Source organism: Chelonoidis abingdonii, chromosome 6, assembly GCF_003597395.2.
Source record: "Chelonoidis abingdonii isolate Lonesome George chromosome 6, CheloAbing_2.0, whole genome shotgun sequence".
NCBI classification, from domain to species: domain Eukaryota; kingdom Metazoa; phylum Chordata; order Testudines; family Testudinidae; genus Chelonoidis; species Chelonoidis abingdonii.
Genome location: NC_133774.1, coordinates 63,383,795 through 63,406,832, shown reverse-complemented (window position 1 = coordinate 63,406,832; position 23,038 = coordinate 63,383,795). Strand labels below are relative to the sequence as shown.

The 23,038-nt window shown below is 42.6% G+C and overlaps 1 protein-coding gene across 8 annotated transcripts in view; it reads right to left on the bottom strand.

Moving 5' to 3' along the window:
- Nucleotides 1-21,027, bottom strand: part of CAST (calpastatin) — a 107,109-nt gene extending 86,082 nt beyond the window's left edge. For 2 of the 8 annotated variants that reach the window (XM_032798682.2, XM_075067119.1), the window contains exons 1-3: nucleotides 20,003-20,136; nucleotides 12,145-12,210; nucleotides 7,729-7,800 (exon numbers count right to left, since the gene is read on the bottom strand). In XM_032798682.2, the coding sequence (XP_032654573.1) occupies nucleotides 7,729-7,800; nucleotides 12,145-12,210; nucleotides 20,003-20,032 (168 nt within the window). In that variant the 5' untranslated portion in view covers nucleotides 20,033-20,136. Of the gene's footprint in view, nucleotides 1-7,728; nucleotides 7,801-12,144; nucleotides 12,211-20,002; nucleotides 20,137-20,672 lie in introns of those variants that run through there. The other 6 variants (XM_032798680.2, XM_032798681.2, XM_032798684.2 and 3 more) reach the window with 6 other exon arrangements.
- Nucleotides 21,028-23,038: the final 2,011 nt, after the last annotated feature.

Sequence of the window (23,038 nt, the reverse complement as noted above, 5' to 3'; positions counted from 1 at the left end):
ACTTTTAAGAACCAGGCATAAATTTGGGTTCAAATTTTAATAATTTGGCTTCGAAAGCAGGATCCTAAAGTTAGATTTTAAAAACATATATTTAAGCAGCTGCTTGATTTTTTTTTTTTTTTTCTTCAAAAGTCCCAAGTATCCCATAGTTCCAGCTGACCTCAAAGGGAGCAAATGAGTACTCAGCACTTCTGGGTATCTGCCCGACTTTGCACATTAGGATTTTTTAAATCTATTTTTAGGCTCCTCTGTTTGAATAGCTTAGCCCTAATCAATCATTTTACTTTTCTACATCATCACTTTTACTTTGGGGGACTCACTAAGCATCATCCTTCTCCCATCCCTGACATATCAAGAATGTTATGACCGCTGGGAGGTTGGGAGTGGAGGCAGTCACCTGAAAAAAAATCTTGAGTATTCCTCAGATTATAAGTGGCTCTTCTGGGGCAAAAGCGCCACTCAAGACATCAGTCCAAAAAGCAACAAAAGGTGCAAAGATTAACTGTTCCATACATAAAATGACAATGGGAGGAAGGATCAAAGGAGAGAGAGAGAGAGAGATGCACACACACAGATCCCCAACAGTGACAGGGAAGTCCCTCCTTGGTGAATAGGGTAGGTGTAAAAGGATCCCTCTGATGTATTTTCTTTTAATCCAGGCTAGAAGTCTTTCATTGTCCCTGATGTAGCTACTCAAATACCTACTCAGAGGGCTGGAGTGACTTCCACAGGCTGCTTGAAGTGGGACACAGAAAATGGTCTTAAGAACGTGAAGTACTGAAGCATAGTTAGAGAAAGTTAATTTGCACAAGCTTTCCTTCTCCTGAGTTCTTCCTCCACTTGCTGTCACACAACTTTTAGGAGCTAACTAGGGCCATACCAGATTCACAACCATGAAAAACACATCACAGACCATAAAATCTGGTCTGTTGTGTTTTTTTTTTTTATTTTATTTTTTTTAACCTTATACTACACAGATTTCATGGAGGAGATCACAGTTTCTCAAAGCAGGGGCCCTGACCCAAAAGGGATTTGCTCTCTGCTGCCTTCAGAGCTGGGCTGCTGGAGAGCAGCAGCTATTACTTCTGCACTGTTGCTGCTGCCAGGTGCGGATACCACACCATGTCACTTCTGTGCTGCAGCCTTCAGAACTATGCGGCCGAAGAGTGGTGGCTGCTGACCAATGGCCCAGCTCACAGGCAGCACCACAGTAGTAAAGGTGGCAATACCACACCTTGCTATCCTTACTTCTGTGCTGCTGCAGGTGGCGACTCTGCCTTCAGAGCTGGGCTCCAGCCTAGCAGCCACCACTCTTCAGCTGCCCAGCTCCGAAGGCAGCACTGCCGCCACCAGCAGCGCAGAAGTAACGGTAGCAGTACTACAACCCCCCACTACAAGAATCTTGTGATTTTCTCTCCCCCCCCCCCATCTCCCTTTGGGTCAGGATCTCTAGAATTACAACACTGTGAAACTTCAGATTTAAATAGCTGAAATTGTAAATTTCATAATTTTTAAACTCCTATGACAGTGAAATTGATCACAGTGGACCATGAATTTGGTATGCTCCTAGAGATAAAGGTTGGGACTTTAAACAAAAGGTTGGCTTTCTGTGGAGAGGTCAGTCAGTCAACAGCCTTCTTGTCCATTAGGACTCAAATGGCCATTAAGAACAGTAAGCTAGATAGTGTGCTGGAGTGGCTAGGGTTTCACATGATTGACATGCTAATAAATTATGAGAGTTTCTGCCATTTTAAAAACAAGAAGAATATAATTGTAATAGTTACAGTTTTACTACATCTAGCGGAATTGAAGATCTTGCTCTACATAAATAAAGGCTGAGGATTGTTTGATTCTCCAGGTATAGTTTCAGGTTTTAATAACTAACTATTTATGAGCTTGTTCCATGACAGCAGCATGGACAGACATTATTTCAACAATGTGCAGTAGCCATCAATGATCAAGGAAGTTAACTCTTGTCCTGTGCAAATGAAGAGTACCAGTGCCAAATTAACCACACACAAAACTGGTGAAACTCGGTTCTGTATAAACACAATTACTGCACATGATAATATTTAACAACCCCAGAAAGTTCACTGGATCCAACTCCACGCCTCAATGCAACTGTTGTTAAATTTTAATATGAATGAGCGTTGAGCTTGAAATTCTGGTTTCAAATTGGCTAGTGAACTGGCACATTTACACCACTAAAGGGAACATAACATTCATGGTACTGTGCAGTCCCACTTTTTACTTAACAAGAAGAAATTATTTTAGTTTTTCCTTACACTTTGTATAGTTTCTAAGGGTGATAATGACCTCCTAATGCATGGCTGAGTTATGGGCCCAAGGCAAACTTGTTCAGCCACTCATTAGTTGCCAGGAAGTGCTCTCCACAATGGTAACTGCAAATTGAATGGAATGCCGAGAGACAAATTATCAGAATGGGTACTGTATAGCATTAATTCTCTGTTTATGAAGCACCAATACCCCACAACCTTGTCCCAGAAACAATAAAAAGCATTTATACTAAAATAAAAAGGCAAGCAACATGTGAAACAAAGGAAATCTATTTGTAATGGGAACATTAAAATCTTTTATAGTGCAGTCTTATGCAAATTGCACAACAAAGTGAATTTGTCCAGAACTCTGGGCACCTTTGACATAGATTTAGAAAACACAAGAACCTAGGAACAAAATAAAATTGGCCAAAGCAGCAGCACTTTTTCCTCCCTCAATATCACACAATATAGCCAAATGCAACTTTTGTAAGACAGAAAAAAGCAGAAGAGATGGATAAACAACATTTGCTATCCCACTAAGCTACAGTATGGCAACGAAGATTATAGTGATGAATTTCTGTGAGTTACAATACAAAATACAAAACAAAAAAGGAAGCAAGAACATGTACTAGCTGCAGACTAAGACTGGAGAGTAAAATATTCCTGAACCAATGCTTGGGATACTCTACTTCATAGGATACATCATCTTTGGGGATTTTTAACTACCCAGATATCAGTTTGACATTAAGCACAGGCAAACAGACATCCCAACCAGAAGAAGACACATCTGAATCGATTGTTTATCAATAAGGCTACGATTATGTCATGGAATCCATGACTTTCATTGACCTTTGTGACATTTTCTGCCTCGGCTGGGCAGCTGCAGGGAGTCTGGCAGACCCTGCAGCTGCCCAGCCACAATGGGGGCAAGGGACTCCCCACAGCTGCCCAGCTGTCCTGGGATGAGGGGGCCCCGCAGCAGCCAAGTCCCTTGGGGCAGGAGACTTCAGAACTCCTATGTACTGCACAGTGTGGGACCCAGGAGCCCCAGCAGAAGGGTACGGAACTCACCTACCCCTTTTGTCAGAGTTATTTTTAGTGTAAGTCAGGGACAGATCAGGGACTTCCATGAATTTTTGTTTATTGCCTGTGACCTGTCCGTGACTTTTACTAAAAATATGTGACAAAAACTTAGCCTTATTTATCAACAAAAGTGAATTGACTGTGAACAGTGGAATTAAAGCATTAAATTACTTTATTTCACTCTGCTAAGGAGTGAGTTCACAAATGTAGCAAAACTAGGGCAGAAAATTTTAGAAAACACACATTGGGGGGTATTCAGAAATCTATTGGGTAAGGTGCATTGAAAGGAATTATTAACGTTCACCATTGTAAAGTAAGCCCTGGGAATCCAAAGAGATTCCATAACTAAGGCACAACACGATACAATTGCTCTGAATGGAAGGAACAGAGAGATGTCATATGGTTGAATTAAAAACAAGTGGTAGAAGATATTAGATTAAGTTAATAAAACCTAAATTGTAAATGGAAAAGATGAAAGGACACCAAACAAAAGACAAAGTTATTTATGGACGCCAGGGAGAGGAAAAGGCAAGAAAATAGAATGAGTTACTGTTAGCCAAAGGAATCAAAAAGGATACTGGGGGAGAGAAGGGTATCGATATCTGTACTACAATATATGAGAGAAAGAAAGCAGGCCCATTAATAATGTCCAAGTAATCTGGCTTTAACAGAGGAAGGCACTGAAGTTAATGGCTCAAAATTTGCTGACTTAATGAACTGGAACAATAAATACAGAAGGGATATCTGACCTATTAGGAAGTAATGAAAGTTATTTTAAAAAACAGTTATTGAGGAAAAGCAAGTAAGAGACTATTGGAAAAATGTGAATAGATACAATTCAGTCAGGTTAAGTTGCATGGAAACACAATCAGGCTAGCAATCAGATGCAAGCGGTAAGAAAGGTCATCCGTGAACACACAACAAATGCTGAAGATGTGCTGGGAATATGGAAGAAGCATTTTGACAAAGCGCTGAACCCTGTAGTTCATCCCGACGCAAGCATTTTAGACGTTCTAGATAAACAGGGAAGCTTGCAAGGAAGAATGGATATCAGCACTGAGCTTCCAGCAGAGGAAACAGAAAGAGCAGCGAAGTAGCTGAAAAAGTGGCACAGCTGCAGGAATAGACATTATAACAGCTGCGCTGCTAAAAGCCAGTGGGACAACTGCTATCAAAGCATTAGAAAAAAATACATTGAAAGTTGTGGGTGCAAAAGGACATACTGGACAACTCGCTAAAGGTAATGATTGTACCAATCCTGGAGAAAGGAGATTCTGTGGATCAGAATAATTATAGAGGTATAGGCTTATTATTAGGGAAAAATCATGATGAAAATAATTGTAAACATGATTAAAGCCAACTCTAGAAGAAGCAAAAGTCAATGCACAGTGACATCTCTGACTAGGCCAAAATTGCACTGGTCAGACATTCACATGGCAATTATCATCCTGTACACTTGATTTCTATCCTTAATAAAAGAATTGAAAAATACTGTGATCCCTCTCCCACCCTGCCAAAAATCACTAAGAGTTTAAGACAAACAAAAGTAATTAGCAGCAAGGATTTATAAAGACCAAAGACTGGCTTTATGGATAAAAATACAAAATTAGAGAAAGTACCAAAAGTGGTAGGTACATTTGGATATCAGTAAAGCATGTAATATAGTAGCCCCAGAAATTCTACTATAAAATTATTTTCTCTCCAAGCAACTTGAACACTATCCTATGAATTGAACATTGGCTGATAAAGTTCATAGGGCTAGTCTACACTAGAAGCATTACATCGATGCAGCTGCACCGTGTAATGGTTCTGGAGGAGATGCTCTACGCTGACAGGAGAGAGCTCTCCTGTCGGCATAATACATCCACCTTCGTGAGATGCGGTAGAAATGCAGTGAGACAAGCTCTCCTGCCAACATAGCGATGTCCACACTGGTGCTTAGGTCGGTGTAACTTATGTCAGTCAGGTAGGTGGCTTATTCACACCCCTGAGTGACGGAAGTTATACCGAAGTAAGGGGTAGTGTAGACCTGGCCACAGATAAGCAATATGGCTAGTTTGTGAGGAGGAGAGAAATGTTTGGTCTGGTAACACAGGTAACACGTTAGAGTCACAGTATATGCTGTTTAAAGAATAAATAAAATGTGAACGAGGGAACTTTCAGCTCATGCCCACAGCATCCACATGGGGGAGTTACAGCACAGCACTTTGGTGCTCACTGACATTTGCACCTCATCCAAACTGCAGAGCAGTATCAACATGCCCTTAGAAATGAGTTTGCAATAAGATACATACACAGCATGAGATCAATGCAATCCGAGGATCCATATGCAGAAGCATGATATTATATGTGTAACCACACATGGAATACTGCATTCAGTTTTAGGCCACATCAAAAGATGTAGACGAACTGGAAAGAAGTTAGAGGAAGAACAAAAAAATGATTAGGAATTCATGAGGGAATATACTGATGAGAAAAACGGAAGGAGCTAATTATGTATATTTAAGTTTGCCACAATTAGGAGTGGGACAAGGCAAGAGTTTATAAATACTGAATGGATGTAAAACACTCGGGAAGAAAAATAATTTAGGATAATATTCCTAGCTATATTCTTTTATTATTAATTACTATTTTGCAGCGGAATGAAGTTAAGAATGTGAAAATATAATCTGATAGCAGAAACACTTCCTGTCAGTCAGCTCAATCAGGCAGAGAAATCCCCCTGGGAAAGTGGGGTAGAAGCCCAGCATTTGAGACAGTTGAAACTAAACAAAGCACTAGTACATGTACAACAGGAAATAACACTTCTTGAGCAGAGAAAAGGTCTCTATGACACAACAGAAGTCAGAAGTGAAAAGATCTTAGAGATTCTATAAAACTAGTGATCCATAAAAATAAAAAAAATAAAAATGCATACCCCATATGTTTTAGTTTTAAATTCAAAACACAAATAATGAACTCAAATCAGGGAATTCTTGGGAATTAATGGCTTTCAGTTGTATGGGTGCAGACTTTTCCCAACCAATTATTAGGCTACAGAAAATATCCTGGACCTGCCAAGCTTCCTGAAATCAGTAGGCCCTAATTCCGTTTATGAAAGTGCGATGAACAGAAATGAAAGGTGAGTTTAAAGGCAATTTTCCATGTATTGCTTTACTTTTATCACTATTGCTTTTCTTAGTACTACACATCTTTAAAGTCTACAATCCATTTTGTAAATCATTTGTTAGCATCGGCCTCTATTTTGGCACTTAGTGATCAGATCACTACAACTATCGGTGCTATGATCTTGTCAGATCTCACAGGATCAGACCACAAACTTGGTGCACAATCCTGGGCCCCACTGAAGTGAACATAAGTGTTGCCATTGACTTCAGTGGGGCCATAGATGGGAGACCTCCAAGGAGCACAAGTGCTGCACAAAATGGTACTGGTGGAATTTCTAGACTCAATACTGGACTAAGGTCCTGGCATACTATTAGTAAGCACTGGCATTCTGCCTCAATGCACCTGCAATTCCAGCTCAGTAAGAGTATTCATCACTTCTTGTCCTAAACTAAAATATTATTGAGTGTTGTCTAATAGCAGTTGCTTTCCACCCCAGACACCCTCTGTCTACCTAACAGTAGTGCAGTGAGGTCTAATTCAGTGCTTGCACAATGCTATGAGGTCCTCAGAAACGAAAAAACCAAAGTGTTGTTGTAGTGAAATAACAAGTACAAGTGAACTACCGCATCCACTTGCTCTGGAAGTTGAACTTTTATTTCACTTAAATACAATGTATAATTAACTCATACAGTGTTTTTTCTGATATACTTCAACATTTATCACTTCATAGCATCAATGGGCTTTGGATCAAAGACCTCAATGTTTGAGGGTTTTTTTGTTAATGAAGTTAAGAAAATTGTACCTGAATAAGATTTCCAAAGTACATTTATCAATTCAAGCAAATCATTATATTTTAGTCGACAAAACAAACAGATCAGTTATGTCCGAATTTGTTTCTGAAAAAATGACTGTTCTGCTTTGGATAACATATTATATCTGCATTATGTTAAGATCCAGATTCTCAAAATGTCAAAAGGTATTTAGGCACCTATTTCACACTGAAATCATTGGGAGTTAGACACCTAAATGCCCTTGAGCATTTGGGCCTAATCCACAAAGAATACATTTTACAAAAACCCAGAAAACATTAGGATAAACAGCTTAATTCTACAGATTTCAAAATTTTTAAAACTAAACCAAAAATGTATTTTTAGAGAAGCATATAGTTAAATCTCCAGTCTACACTGAGATTTATTATAACTCTCATTGATGCAATTATTGTTAATCCCTATAGCAAGTTTATCAAAATGCAAGTTACCTTACTGGTGGAAGCAGCTCCACTTGCATGTGTTTTCGGAGGCTGACTGGCACTAGTGCTTGCAGGCATCTTCTGTGAAATAAACGCAAAAATACAAAAGAAAGGGGGAGGAAAAACAATATGTCAGAAATAAATTATTGGTAAAAAGGAGCAAAATACTGCATTAAAAAAAAGATTCTGAGGGTTCTGTTTCTTGGACTATTTTAATCAAAATACTAACAAGTTCATTTATATTTAGTGTCTGCTTTACAAGTCATCTGAAGCAGTTTTCAGAGTTATAATTCAGGAATTTAGATCACCACAGATCATTTGAGATGGTTTTCTTGTGAGCAGAGCAGTTATTACAGACTGAATTATTTTGCATAGTTCCATAAATTTTATATTAACCTATGCTATTTCCTAAAATTGAGGTGCTCATTTTGGTTAACAGTGAAGCCAAATGTAATCTGTATCTCAAGACACTTCAAGAAAAGTAACCGCTGTAAACTGAAGTCAGATAGCTTGATTTTTTAAATTAAAACCAAAACACACACACTTTTTTTTCCAAGCTTGCACTGTATTTAAACCTGCATCAGCAACATGCCCTGGTTCCTTCACATCACATTTAGATTACGGCACAGAAATTATACTGGAGAATAGCTTACAAAGGCATCTGTGAAAAAGTACTGTGGATGCAGCAATGGTTTCCCTTCTTGATGACATGTGAACAACGTGGTGCAACATGCAGAGAGGGAGAAATGAGGCAAAGAGGTGCACACACATACAAATACTGACAGGTAGAATTGAAGGCTTTCAAATTAAACAATTGTGTGTGCAGATGGAACAAAAACACAGCAAGTAATTAATTTCTGCATAACTCCAGTTTCATGTCAGTGTAACTTCAATGATACCCAATGGAGTTACATTGGTATACAACTGGAATGAAATTGTGCTAAATCAGAAGTGGCTAGAAAAATCAATCCTGAGCAATGAATGCAAAGAAATGTTGGCTTTTCAGAAGAGCAGACAGACAAAACCTACTTAGAGACAGAAGACCTCTCTCAGGTAAGTGGACTCCTGAGATTTTACAGCTTCAATTGGAGAGACTGAATGAGTCCCACACCACAATATCCCATAACTCAGTGGTTAGAGTACTCTCTTTAGAGATGGAAGACTTTCGTTCAAATCCCCCCCCCCCCCCCACACACACACCAGGTAGAAAGGGAGGAATTGAGCCTTGGGTCTCCCACATCTCAGGGACCTCCCTGCAGCCAGATGTGGGTACCCATCTAATGGGAATCCTCTAACCATTGGGCTAAGAGCTATAAGGTGGGCAACAGTAGTGGCACTACCACCACCAGGAGAGAGTGAGACAGGCAGCCAACTCACTCCTTCAAAAAGCAGTTTAGGTGCCTACACTGTCTGATTCCAGGCAGCTGGGTCCTGTCTGTGGATCTCTAGGGACCTCCCTGCAGCCAGATGTGGGTACCCATCTTTGAAACAGAGGCGGGGCTTACCATCCACTCCCCTCTGGTCAGTATCTCTTATCGGCTACCTCAGGCTGCTTCCCAGAGTGTCCTGGCTTTTATGGATCGTATTCTGAAATGCCTATCTGTCCCCATTCATTGCATAGGGTGCCTAACTTAGCTTTGTGGATTCCGGTGCTGTTCATGTAATTTCTAGGTGCCTCAAAGGTAGGTGCTGTGTCGTTCACTGTTGCAACACATACTGTAATTCCACCCTGATGTCTCAGGTGAAGCTACATACATACCAGGGTTAAGGTCCAAAACCTGCACAACGTTTTCTCAGAATAAGAAGTTTAATAACAGCCTTCTACAGAGTCTTAGCTAGCTAGAAATAGATCTTTTCAGCAGGGACCCAGAAACAGGAATGCCAAACTTCAAACTGCAGGCTCTCAACTCTCATCATTATCACCAAGAGGTCATTTTTTTCTAAATTAAGAGTAAGAGCTCAGCTAGGGAATTTGGCATCAAGCTGAAAAGATGTGCTCAGCTCACTGAGGAGGTGGAAGGATACTGTATAGGAAAAACCTAAACTACCCTGTAAAGCCTAGAGAAAAAAGGGACAACTGGGTTCCCAGGGTGCACAATTCCTTCCTGAAACCAAGCAAGAAAGGAAGAAGCACTTGCTTAAGTCATCCACGTAGGCACAGTAGAGAAGAGTCTATCCAAATTATACTGTATATATTTCAGTTGTAAACAAGGGTTAACATATGTTTTACAATGATTTTTTTTCAGTAGCTTTTCCTGTATAAAAAGTATTAGATGTATCTGTTCCTTCTGTTGTTTCTCATATCTCTTGATTTTTTTTTTTATTTAATGGTAGCTTTAAGTGTCAAACACTGTAATAAACTTATCTCTGAATCTCTCTATTCTTGAGACTGTTACTTACCAGCTATAAAGAAATCAAGAACCAGAAAGAGGACTAATCCTGACACTAATTAGCATTTGACAACGTGCTAGTCTGGTACACTTAATGCAGAGGATCAGGGAGACAACACTTTGCCCTAGGCAATATATACAAACTAGGCGTTTGATAACAGAGTAAGATAGTTTAAATTAGCCTCCAAAGAAACCCCATAAACTGATTCTGACCTGTCTTGCCTTGAATGCGATAAGCACATCCTCTTTTCCCCAGACCTGAGGTTCATTACTCTAGGTAAAATAAGCACCTTGCTGCTGCTGAAGCAAGAATTTACAAATGGAAATGCGGAAGTAGCTATATTATAGCCTGGAAAGTGGCAGTTATAAATTTAAGGTCAAGCATATATACTTGATGACAATGAGTTACTGTACATTCTTAAAGCAGATGAGTTCATGAAAGAGCTTAGCTAAAGATTCTGATGGAGACAATGCCCATGTACACTTCAGGCTCTTGTACAAAGGATCTCTCTAACAATATGGTACTTATTCAAAATTAGCATGTCCTTTATACAGTTCATTTCATTATGCTGCATTTATTTCTTTAATAAGTTATTATGGAATGTATATACTACCTCCTTTCTGTAGCAGGAGCACTGACACTAAAACTGAGCACTCTCTTCTTACAAATCAGACTGTTTTTAATCTCAGTATTTTTCCTCTTTTAGGGTAACTCTTGTTTTGGAGCACCCAGGTGTCACTTTTGATCATTTCCTTGCATAGACAAATGTTCATGGTCATAAACTGTTTTGAGTTGTAAACCAAAATCACTCTTACAAGTTAAAAAAAGAAAAAGGTAATTTGAAATAACTCACGTAAAACCGAACTGTTTAGGTTTGGCAACACAGCACTGGCTAAAAACAATGATTCATACCTTACAAGTTGAAGGATTTGGGCATAACAACCTTTACCTTTAGGCTGGAAAAACTTGGGCCCAAAAAGGAGTGTGCAGACAGAATCAGAGAGGGTGTATTATAGTAACAATTGCTCCTTCAGGCAGCATCATATTTAATCACCTGGCTAAAATCAGCTTAAGTAAGAGAGAAGGCCTCATGTTACAGGCAAATTACCATTCATTTGGGAAGTGTCAAAGACACCACTGAGATTTAAACAAACACAATCACTAGGCTGATTGAAATTTCAGTTTTCAGATCTTTTGAATTCATAGAGAGAGAGATACTATGTTTATCATGTTTATCACAATACGTTTGGTATTACATGAATTTCATTAGAAGTATTTGGTGTGACCCAGAAGGCTAGTTAGATATAAGCTTAAAAAACTGTCTTTTTAAAAGCACCCTATGAGCATTTCCCAATTTATCAGCATTCAGAAGACTGTTAAAAACACACTTATTCAAATCCACAGATAGTCTGCCCACCATGTGTAGTGCCCTCCATGCACAAGCCTGGCTTGGTTGCTGTGCTGCCTGTAGCTTCTCCACAGCTGTCTGACACTAGCAATAGCAGACACAAAGTGCCTAGTGACAGTTAATGCTGCTCCCAGCAGCATTAGCTTCCATGGATTTTTTTATAAGTTAAATGGAACAAAATGTGCCACACAGTGGCACAGCCAGGATTAGGCAACAGGAGTTCTTGGCTCCTGGCCCTGAGCTCAATCTTAGAGACCTGTCTAGACTGCTGAACTACAAATACCAACTCCAGATAAAGTAGCATTTGCAGAGATAGGGTGCCCTCCTAAAATAAATACATGGACCCTGATTCTCCACTCATGCCAACATGCAGATTTGAAGTGACAGGGGAATCAGAGGAAAGCTCTTCACACACAAAACTGAACAGCACAAGATAGATTTATAATTTTTTTGGAAAATAAGAGCTATTAGTGAACACCACTAGTCAGATGTCTTCAAGCTATTACTTTGCTGTTTAAAAACAAACAGCCATAAAAATTATCACAGACTGAGTAGATGTTCTCTACTATATAACTGTACATGCTGGAGTTCATTTTAACATAATATAGTGTTTTGCATTTATTTACCTCTGTGACTTCTGATCCTTTTTTATCTCCAGGTTTAGAAGATGCTCCACTTTTCTTGTCACCATGCTGTAAGAACAAAAAATGTCATTAATAAGATTAATAACTAAATCTTATACTGCATCTTCTATATAAAGAGAATCTCAAATGCCTTACAGACAGTACATGTTGGGACCACATTATTCACTGTAAACAAGATCTCCACAGAGTGAATCAGGACAATTACTCTTCATCACCAATAGACAACAGATAACGTTTTTAGGAGACATGAAGCATAACTTCAAATGAAATCAGAAGCAGAATTTAGGCAAATAGAATAATTATTTTCATTGGTGGAATCTGACAGAACAGTAAGCTTAACACTAGGGCTCTTCTGAAAAGTGCTACAAGACGTTCAAATACCCGTATCTGTTTTATAGCTCCTCCACCAGCAATTCAGTGCTCCTTAACTCTGTTTTGGTCTTTGATTCAGTACTGCTTTAGATCCTGATCTAACTCCCACTGACTTCAGTCGATGTCGGATAGGGTACTTAGAGAGAGTAGCATTACTTACTGAATCATGAACACTCTTTCCAACACCTAAGTCTTCCTTGAAGGCATTCCATCCAAGTTTTCACCAGGACCAGCAGTTACACTGTTGGTATATGACCAACAATCCCTGTCACAGTTTAGAGCTAGCTGCCCATTTGACCTCTCTCAGTTTCTCTCTCTATCCCCCTCATGAGTTAAGCCTCTTGCCTTCAGCAGTCCTGGGGTGGAATCCCATGATTCTCCCACACTTAGATGACTCCATGCACCCCCTTATGTATCAGCCATGATTACTCAGCAGGCCTGAGTGGGTTCAGGTCCTGCAAGTCTTCCCTTTGGAAGCTCTGACCAGTGGTGAATATCAACACAAACAGCCTTTGCAAAAAACAATAGGAATAAAACATAACACGAGGAAAGGGGTTTTAACACAAGAAAGAGGTCCATATTTCCATTATGTAAAGCTTGGGCAGGCCTATCTTATCCCAAACCCTAGGGACTGAGCTTGTCTGCTCTCCAACTCTCTCTGCCTCGCTCTGTTCTTTTCTTCAGGGACTGCCTATTAATCAATTCCAAAGTTCTCTGATTCATTCCCCCCACCCCTGCCCCGGAGCCCCACTCCTGCTCGTTACAAGCCACCCAATGGAACTCACCATGAATAGAGATGAAACTTCACACAAATGGCATCTACACTGTCCCTTTAAGTACCAGTATATGATGCTATCTGAAGAATTTGTCTGCTTTCCCACATAAATACAGTTAGCTCCTGGTGGAGTTAACCCACAAGACACACCAAACCACCTAGTCTTTAACTGATCTGAACCTCTATTCTGAGCCGCATGACACACTAAAAGGTATACACTACCCTGATTCCAGAAGTGCAGGTCCCATTGACATCAATGGCATTTCTATACTCAGACTGAATGCAGTATATGACTGTAAGAATGCAGTGCATGCAACACCAGAACAATGCCCAGCTTTTCAGATAAGATATCTGTTCATATGAGGGCTGACTAACAGTTCTTGCATTCCTTTACTGTACCTCCAACCTGTGTTGTTGCTTTCGTCTGTTTCTTTAGAGTGGGGAATAGCTTTAAAAACAGTATCATAGATTTATAGTCCAAGTTAACTTGGACTATAGATTTGTTTAGCTGCACCTCTGCCTGGTTTCTCTGAGCACGCCCCTCGAGTCCCCTCTCTTTGTCCCTTTACCTGTTGTGGGGGAGAACTTCACAATTCTCCCACTCTTAGACCAGACCCTGAACTACACTACAGTGTGTATTAACCGTGCTTAGCTAGCAGGTATGACTGAGTTCAGACACCCGTGGCTTTTCTCTTCAGGTATCCATGACCAGTGGGGTATACAGTGGCCAGCCAACCTTCTTAAAACCCAAGTACTGTATATTTTAACAGTAGGAACAAAGCTCTTAAAAAAACAAAGGATTTTAAAACAACACTTATGTAGGCACGCCTATCTTACCTAAAACCTTACCATCATCTGAAAATAAGCTAGGCAGGCATAACTTCTTCAGATGCCCCTGGTAGGTGCCTGAGTATCAGTCTGCTTCCCCAAATAACTCCCCCTTTTTTGACAGAGACCCTTTTAAACTGCCATAGTTCTTTTGGTCTTCTGTGTTGCTAGGCTTTGGTCCTCTGGACAAAATCAGTCCAGTAGGCTAAGCAACAGATCAAGTCACACTCCTCAGAGCCAATGGCTCTCCCTTTGTCCCTTAACACTACTTCTGAGGGAATTCTGCACACAATATTTTAAAATTCTGCAAATGTTGTCAATAAATAAATATGGAGGCTCCAGCATGGGAGTGGGGAGCACAGGCAACTGGCTGCATGGAGGTGGGAGATCATGCTGCAGCCTCCCTCCCACTCCCTGGGACATGAGGCTGCACCCGCCCTAGACACAGTGCAAGCGCTGGGCCTGCCCCAGAAATACTCCAGGGAGCTGCCCCTCCATGGCAGGCACACCAAGTGTGGGCAGGCAGGCTCAGCCCGGCAGGATCCAAGTGTGGAATGCCTTGATGTGAAGGGATCCAGCTGTGGGGTAAGAGGGTTCTGTGTGGTGCAATCTAGGTGCTGGCAACTCAGAGGGGGGGGTCTAGGTGGGGGACGGGATATGGATGCACAGGAGTTCATTGGGGGAGCTCCAGGTACTGCGGCAATGGGACTCTGCAGGGGGGTGAAGGTGGTTAGGGCTCAGTGGGGGGCAGGGAAGAGGGTCTGGGTGTGGGACGATAATACTGTCTCCTCAGCTGCCCCAGAACCTACATGGGGCATATCAAAAGCATCTTCTAACAGATGTTTTTCCCCTGGGCATGTTGGGTCTGGGGAGGGGAGGCATGGCTGAGGCTGCCCCAGGGCTCCTCTGGGCCAGGGGAAGGAAGCTTGGGGCTTCAGCCAGCCCGGGGCTCCTCTGGGCAGTAGGCAGGCTCGGGGTGTGGCACGCGCTCTGGGCTTCTCCAGAGGATGAGGCTTCTGGCTCCGGCCACGGGGGGGGGGCGCCAAGGGGTCTCAGAGGGCATGGGCATAACCTGGGGCTAGCCTCCCCAAAAGGAGGGCTCCACCCATGCAAGATGGGTCTGGGGGAGTGTGGCTTGGTGAGGTAGGGGTCCAGGTGCAGCTGGCTGGGGCTCAGTGGAGTGGGAGTGGTCCAGGTCCAGGGGGTGAGATGAGGCCCAGGTGTGGGCTCCAGAGCAGGAGGATCAGCGAGGGGTGGTCTGGCTGCAGGGGTGAGTGGCTCAGCAGGGGGTTCCGGGTACCAGGGTGGTCTGGAACTGGGGCTCGACGGGGAGTAGTTATCCAGATGCATGGGGTGGGGGGGCGGGAGGGATTGGCAGGAGCTACTCTAGATGCAGGTGGGGGGGTATGTGTCCAGATTCGGGTGGGGAGGGACTCAGTGGGGGTCCGGATGTAGGTGATTGGGGCTCAACAGGCAAGGCTAGGGGTGGAGCTCAGCAGGGGAGTCTGGGTATGGGAGGGTCTGGATGTACAGTGACCGCTCCCCATGCAGCTGAGGAGCAATAGATGCAGGAGCAAGGGAGAGGGGAGAGTCAAGGGAGGTTTCTGAGGGTGAGTCTGACCTGGACCTAGCCACTCCTTGCAGGTGAAGTACGCTCTGCCCCTACCCCTAGCCCAGCCCAGCCTAGCCTAGCAGCTGAGCCCAGAACAGGGTAGGAGCCACCACCCGGATGGAGCTGGGGAGGCCTGGTTACAGGAGGGTTGGGGCTCGACTGGGGTGTCTGGGTGCAGGAGGGCTCCTGATCCCGGGGGTGAGGCTTGGTGTGGGGGGGCTCTAGGTGGGGAATGAGGTTTGGCCCAAGGATATGGGTATGGGGAGGATCTGGATGCAGGGGGGTTGGGCAGATGAGGGTGAGTCTGACCCAGCTCCAGCCAGGGCATCCCCAGTCCCCTCCCCCCAGCAGTGACTTCTCTCTCCACCAGCAGCTCCAGGCATCCAAAATGATGTGCCCCCCTGTTGGGGAGGGACACATGACTGCTCTTGCTGCTTCCCTTTGCTTCCCTGTGAGAAAGTCATTTTTCTGTGGGGAAGCAAAGAAATCTGGACATGAATTCTGTGCACATGCAGTGGCACAGAATTCCTCCAGGAGCAAACAACCGTCAAAGGTTTGCTGAATGGCGGCTTATGTTGATCCACTCTTTCCCGCCTTCCTTTCCCACCCCCCCATAGCTTCCTATTAAACTAAATCAACCTATTCATACAGTAAACATCCCCATAACCAGGTCAATAAACAGTATTAGTTTTATTAGAACATTTTTTTTTATTATTATTTCTATAACAAGTGTAATTAGTTAAGGTGAGCTATTGCCAGCAGTGCCCCTCTGCCATGTACATTGACCAAAACAGACAGTCTCTACGCAAAAGAATAAATGGACACAAATCAGACATCAAGAATGATAACATTCAAAAACCAGTCGGAGAGCACTTCAATCTCCCTGGTCACTCAATTACAGACCTAAAAGTAGCAATACTACAACAAAAAAAACTTCAAAAACAGACTCCAGTGAGAAACTGATGAATTGGAATTAATTTGCAAACTAGACACCATTAAATTAGGCTTGAATAAAGACTGGGAGTGGATGGGTCATTACACAAAGTAGAACTATTCCCCCTACTGTTACTCACATCTTCTTGTCAATTGTTGGAAAAGGGCCATCCTGATTATCACTACAGAAGTGTTTTTTGTTCCTGCTGACAATAGCCTACCTAACTGATTACACTCGTTATAGTTGGTATGGCAACGCCCATTTTTTCATGTTCTCTGCATGTATATATCTTTCTACTATATTTTCCACTGCATGCATCTGATGAAGTGGGTTTCAGCCCATGAAAGCTTATGTTTAAATAAATTTGTTAGTCTCTAAGGTCCCACTAGTACTCCTCGTTCTTTTTGCTGATGTAGACTAACATGGCTACCACTCTGAAACTTATCAACATTAACGTCTTGATCAGCAAGGTGCGCATCTCATAAATTAGAAAATAAATGAAGCACAAGGACAAGCACAAATAAAAAGCACAAGGACAACATGCTAATCATTAAATCTGGCCTACTCTCAGGCTGCAGACACCACGGCAGACCCACGCTGAACACCCAGCTTCAAGGCAAACTTGGCACTCTTGAGGCTTGGAGAGAATGTCATTAACTTCAGCTCTAGCCCATGGTCCTAATTAAACAGGGACTTGGAGCACTGGAGCTATGATGCTTCCAGTAATTAGGCAAGAGGTGAAGTCCATGGATCAGATTCTCAGCCGCTGTAAATCAGCACAGCTCTATTGATTTTAACATTGATTTCAGTGGAACTATGCTATTTCACACTACATGAGAATTTTGCCCTACATTATTAAGAAAGCCATAACCTCCAATTGTGAAGAAAGATAAAGATCCATGTTTTTCTTCATCCAGATGGAATGAAGATTAAAAAAATGGGGGGGAGAATCTGGGGGAAAGTAAGTCCCAAAGTTAGGGATGAGAGAATAGTCTACGATCTCACTTGAGCAACTGATTCAAAAGAAAACTGCCTAACAAAAACTCAGCAGGTCAATCACTTCACTGCTTTTGCTTCTGTGTTCCCTCCCATGAGTTATCTGTCTGGCCTATATAGGTTGTGAGGTCTTCAGGACAAGGGCTACCACTTACTATGTGTCTGTACAATATGGCCATGTTTACACTGAGGGGACTATATCTTCAGAGTTATGGTGCCAGCGCTATACCAACATAACCTCACAGTTTAGACATAGCCGATGCCAACAGAATTTTTGTTCTCGTCACTGTAGGAACACATCCTCCCCAAACAATGCTACCTAGGTCAATGGAAGCATTCTGCCATTGAACTAGCTGCGTCTACACTGGAGGTTAGAGTGGCAGACCTACATTGCTCAGGGGGGTGGATTTTTCACACTCTGGAGCGATATAACCATTTGACACAAACTTTAAGTTCAGACTAGACCTAAGACTCTGATCTTGGTTGGGATCTCCAGCGGGTTCTGGATAATGTCTAGTTTCCAATTGAGTAGATGTATGAGTGGTTTTTCTGTCTCAAAACACATGCTCAGTTTGTATTACATTGTTTCCAGACCTGTCATTCTTTAATGAAAGACTTTCACTGCATCAAGCTAGTACTACTGGTGCATCAAGCTAGTACTACTGGCACAAACTTGGTGCAATACTTACAACAGTAACGTCCGACCCCCATGGAACTCACATTTCTAATTATGTATAGAAAGACCATTCATCAATAGTGGATAATGAATTCAAATTTTGACTTAAAACAGTGACTGAAGTTGTATAATTAGATTATTTATGTGCCAGCAAACTTTCTACAGAGGATATCTGATGTAAACAAGGATTAGCAATGTCATGGATTTCTCATATCCATATATAAATTTAGCAATTTAATTGATTCAGAGAACTGAATTTTTGGTGAGACAAAGTCACCTTATATAAACCATATTTTGGTGGTATAAACTGGTGGAATGCAAATACTATAATCACAACCTATGTATGTTATCATTTTATGATTTCACTATAACCTGTAAAGTCAGAATGCTTCCCTATATGTCTAACATATTATGCGGAAAGACCAGACTTGATAAAAACATGCAAATAAAGGTTAGCTAAAAGCAGATACACCTATCCCACAGAGCTGGAAGGGACCTTGAAAGGTCATGAAGTCTAATTTGCTGCCTTCACAGCAGGACCCAAGTACTCTTCCTGATAGATTTTTGCCCCAGATCCCTAAATGGCCCCCTCAAAGACTGAACTCACAACCCTGAGTTTAGCAGGCCAATGCTCAAACCACTGAGCTATCCCTCCCCCAAAAGTAATCTTTGGTAGCTCAAGTATAGCTAAATTGCAAAGTTCCATCAAAGAACCATGGTTTACTTAGGTAGGTTCAAACAAGCTAACTAAAAAGAATTCCTGCAGCCAAGAAAAATTGTATGAAAACTTGTACCAACTAGGTCTCTATTCAGAGTGGGAAAGAAAGAGTCCAAAATTAACTTAGCCTTTAAAAAAATAATCAATCCATCACTTATTAGATTCCCTTTCAGATCACATCCCTGATTTGGTTAAAGGATAAATGAATTATCAGATGTAAAAGGGCCTGTATTTTTCCAGAAGGTTGTGAAAATAGGCAATAACATCCACAAAGCTATTTTTGAAAGCGATATCTTCACTAAAGAGTTTATGGAAGTCCCTCTGAAACTGCAAGGCATGTATTTTAATGGACTATATATAGAAAATATAACTGGACAATATTTCATATTAAAATATCATCAACTTAAAATTTCAAAGTTTCAAATCACATCTTCTACACAAAAGTATTATTCTTTACTAATTTAAGATGAACATAGTGAGCATTTCAGTAAACAATGAATGCATCAAGTAACTATATATTCTCCTGAACAACATAACCAGTGCATCAGCGTCTAACTTAATATGAAGTCAGTGACTCCATAGTTCTTTCTTGATATACCTGACAGTTGCTTCCTCATTCCTTCTCCTGCAGCCCCACATACTGTAACTACCTTTTAAAACGTGGAATACAACATAGCCAAGCTACAAAAGTGAGCGAGACTGTACGTCACACATACCAGAGCAGGGTGAGTTTCCCCAAATAGAAGGTGGGGCAAATTCACCCCCCTGTAATGTTACTGAATGCAGCAGAGTTACACAAGGAATGCATTGGGCTGTGTCTAACCTTCAGCACTAATGCTCCCCCACTCTCTACAACCGTATTCTTGATACACTCGCTGTAGAGAGAGATTCAAATCCACTCTGTCAGTAGCAGAGCTGGCTAGATTTACCTTGGCATACCACCAGCTTGCAAAAGCCATGACCGGAACGTGTTCCTCCTCTAAGATAATCCCTTCCCTCCGAGCACAGCAGAGCGTTTCAAAGGGCACAGGCTCAAAACTCTAGAGCCAAGCTGGGGCTGACCCCGCCGCTGGGGCGGGCGGCGCTCTGGAAGCGGGGCGGGGTTTGCGCTCCAGGTTGGGCGTGGGGCCCCTACAGGGCAGGAGCAGGCGGAGGCGGGAAGGGCTGTTGGCGCGGCCTCGGCTGCGCCCCTCCCAGTCCCCAGGGCTTTAGGGACTGCGGGGCAGTTCGCCACGCGCCCCTCATTGCAGTGAGTCCGCTCTGTAGCAGTCCGGTGCCGGGGGAAAGGGCTGCGCTGGGCTGTCCCCCACCCCAGGGCCCGGAGCGGGGCTGCGCTGGCCTGTCCCGTCCCCCGCAGGGCCCGGAGCGGGGCTGCGCTGGCCTGTCCCGTCCCCCACGCCCCAGGGCCCGCAGCGGGGCTGAGCCGAACAGCCCCTTCGCTAGCCCGCGCCAGCCTAGGGGCGCTGCCTCTTGCGGGCGCCGCTGACACATTCCCTGCCTTGACACGCAGCAGGCAGGAAGCCCAGCTGGCACCCGGAGCCCTGGCACGGCGGAGCTTTGGGCGCCGCCCTTGCCTCGCGCCCTGGTTCCGACACTTACCGCTCTGCTCCCCTTGCCCGCAGGCTTGGAGGAGGAGGACTTCTTCCCTTTATGTGGCTGAGACATGGCCGCGGCGGCTCCTCGCTCGGCGCCTCTCTCGCAGTGTTTACGGGGCGATGTAACGGGCAGGGAGAGGGGGGCAGGTTACATGTAACTGCGAAGCAGCTTTTCCGATGCAGCCAGAGCCAACTCTAGGCTGCAACCCAGCAAGTCCCTCCTCTTCCTGGAGCCTCGGCTGCTGGACTAGCTGCTCTAGCTGCACCACTCCTCTGCCCCGGCTCATCGTCGCTAAGCTCAGTGTTTGCTGAGCAAGAGGGGACGGACCAGCTGCTCTAATTGCACCACGCCTATGCCCTGGCGCATCCCCGCTGGGCTCAGTGTTTGCTGAGCAGGAGGGGATGGTTGCCTGAAGATGCTTGCCAGGCCATACCTTGCAGGCTTACTTGCAGAATGGGGCCTGGGCGTGGTCCTCTTGTTTCTTTTAGGCTTCACAGCTGAACTGGGATTTATTCTTCTTCCTGTGCTAGAAACTACAGTGGGGGAAGGCATAAAATTCAAAACCAGAGCAGAAAACTTTGCAAGACTCAGTGGGTTTGGATCAGATCCATAGTTTTAGTTTAGGCCTGCCTCCTGTAATCGCTGTTTGGCTCCTTGTAACAAAATGAGTTGCCTGAAAAAATTACCCATCCAACATTTATTTCTCCTGTCGGTTTTAGGTAGCAAAATAACGTGCAATCTGAGCAAACCTGTATCTTTGCCCAAAACTCAAACCAAACTGGAACTTTTTAGAGGTTTAGAGAAAAACACTGGAGGAAAAAGGTATATGTCTCTTGTACTCTTCCTGCATTAAGCTGCAAGTGGAAATATCAAAGGCAAACTTCTCATGAGATTTCTAGGTGAAATTTTTCATCATATCAGTTTCACTAAGCATCCCACTTGAGGCCTGCTTCTGAAGAGGTGCTTGAACCATTCACAACTTCCTTCTTGGGATCATGCCCTAAAATTGTTGTTCAAACACTCCATGCCTTGTTGAATTTAGCCCAGTACTTGTTCCAGATTTTATGTTCCAGTAGCTCAAAATCATCAGTCATTTAATCTTTAAATTTCCACACCAGTGAATGCAAAAAGGTTCTAACTAACTACATGTTTTCTGATGAGTATCAGTTTTAATGGGTCTACAAAAACAGCAAAACCTTCCTTTTTGATTAAGAGAAACTATTAGGTTTCAAATTTATATATTAAATAAGTTTTTAACCTTTGCTACCACAACTTAGATTATTAGATTTGAAAGAATTTTCAAAATTTAGTTTAAAAAAGGTAAATTCTAAATGCCCAACTCCTGCAAACACTTATGCAGAAGGCTTGGCAGTCTATGAGACACCAACAACTTCTCTTAGACGCTGGAGGAACAATTTTGTGGTCAATCAAAAATCCAGCATGACCATCTGGCCCTGATCCAAAGTCAGAACATTATTATTTGTGACTCTGAATGCATGAACACAGCTCCAGAATAAGAATTTAAGTTAGTCTGGATCTGGCAGAGATACTGAGGTGTACCTGGAACTGAAAATCTATCACTTTAATTATTCCCTTCCAAAATAAAGGGAGATTAAAGACATAAGATTAATTGGCAAGAATATATGTAAGCAACTTGTACACAGCTTGAGTAAAATAGATGTGTGCTTGGGGAGCTCTAGGCCATGGAGCAGTACCAGAGCCTCTCTACTCCCCCTGAGATTAAATTTTGTACTGTAGACCAGGCCTGAGTGCACTCCTTACATCCTGTGCCCATCCTACCACATCAGAATAGCATCCGTTTCACCACATTCAGAACCTTCCACAGCTTTTACATGGACTTGAGGATTTGGCCCAAACCAAGGCATTTCACTCAGTGTGGCAATAACAGCAACACTGTTCTACTTTAAGCTTTAAACAGCCAAAATGGGAAAAGGTCAGACCAGCAAGTGGCCCATCTTGGGAAACTAAGAAATGCTAGGCATTCTTATCAGAAACATCTTGGCTCTAACTGAGTGTGGGGAACAGTCCCCAGGAGCCCAACCCTTTCTGTTCTGAAGAAGCAATCAGAATAACTGACATATATTACATTATTTCTCAAAGGTTGTAGCAAGTCAGATGTAATTAATAATTTGGAAGGAAATAGGAGAACCCTATTGCAACTGTTTAAATAAGCTTTGTTCCATTATACTGCTATTCGGTTTTCAAATAGGAAGAAAAATATTTACATTAACGTGAGATTGTGTATTAAGTTCTTATTAACACATATGTAATATTAAATATAGTAAGTTTACAACTAAGATTATTCTAAGTGTTAGCTTTGTAGAAATTATTTTATAATTCAGTTCAAA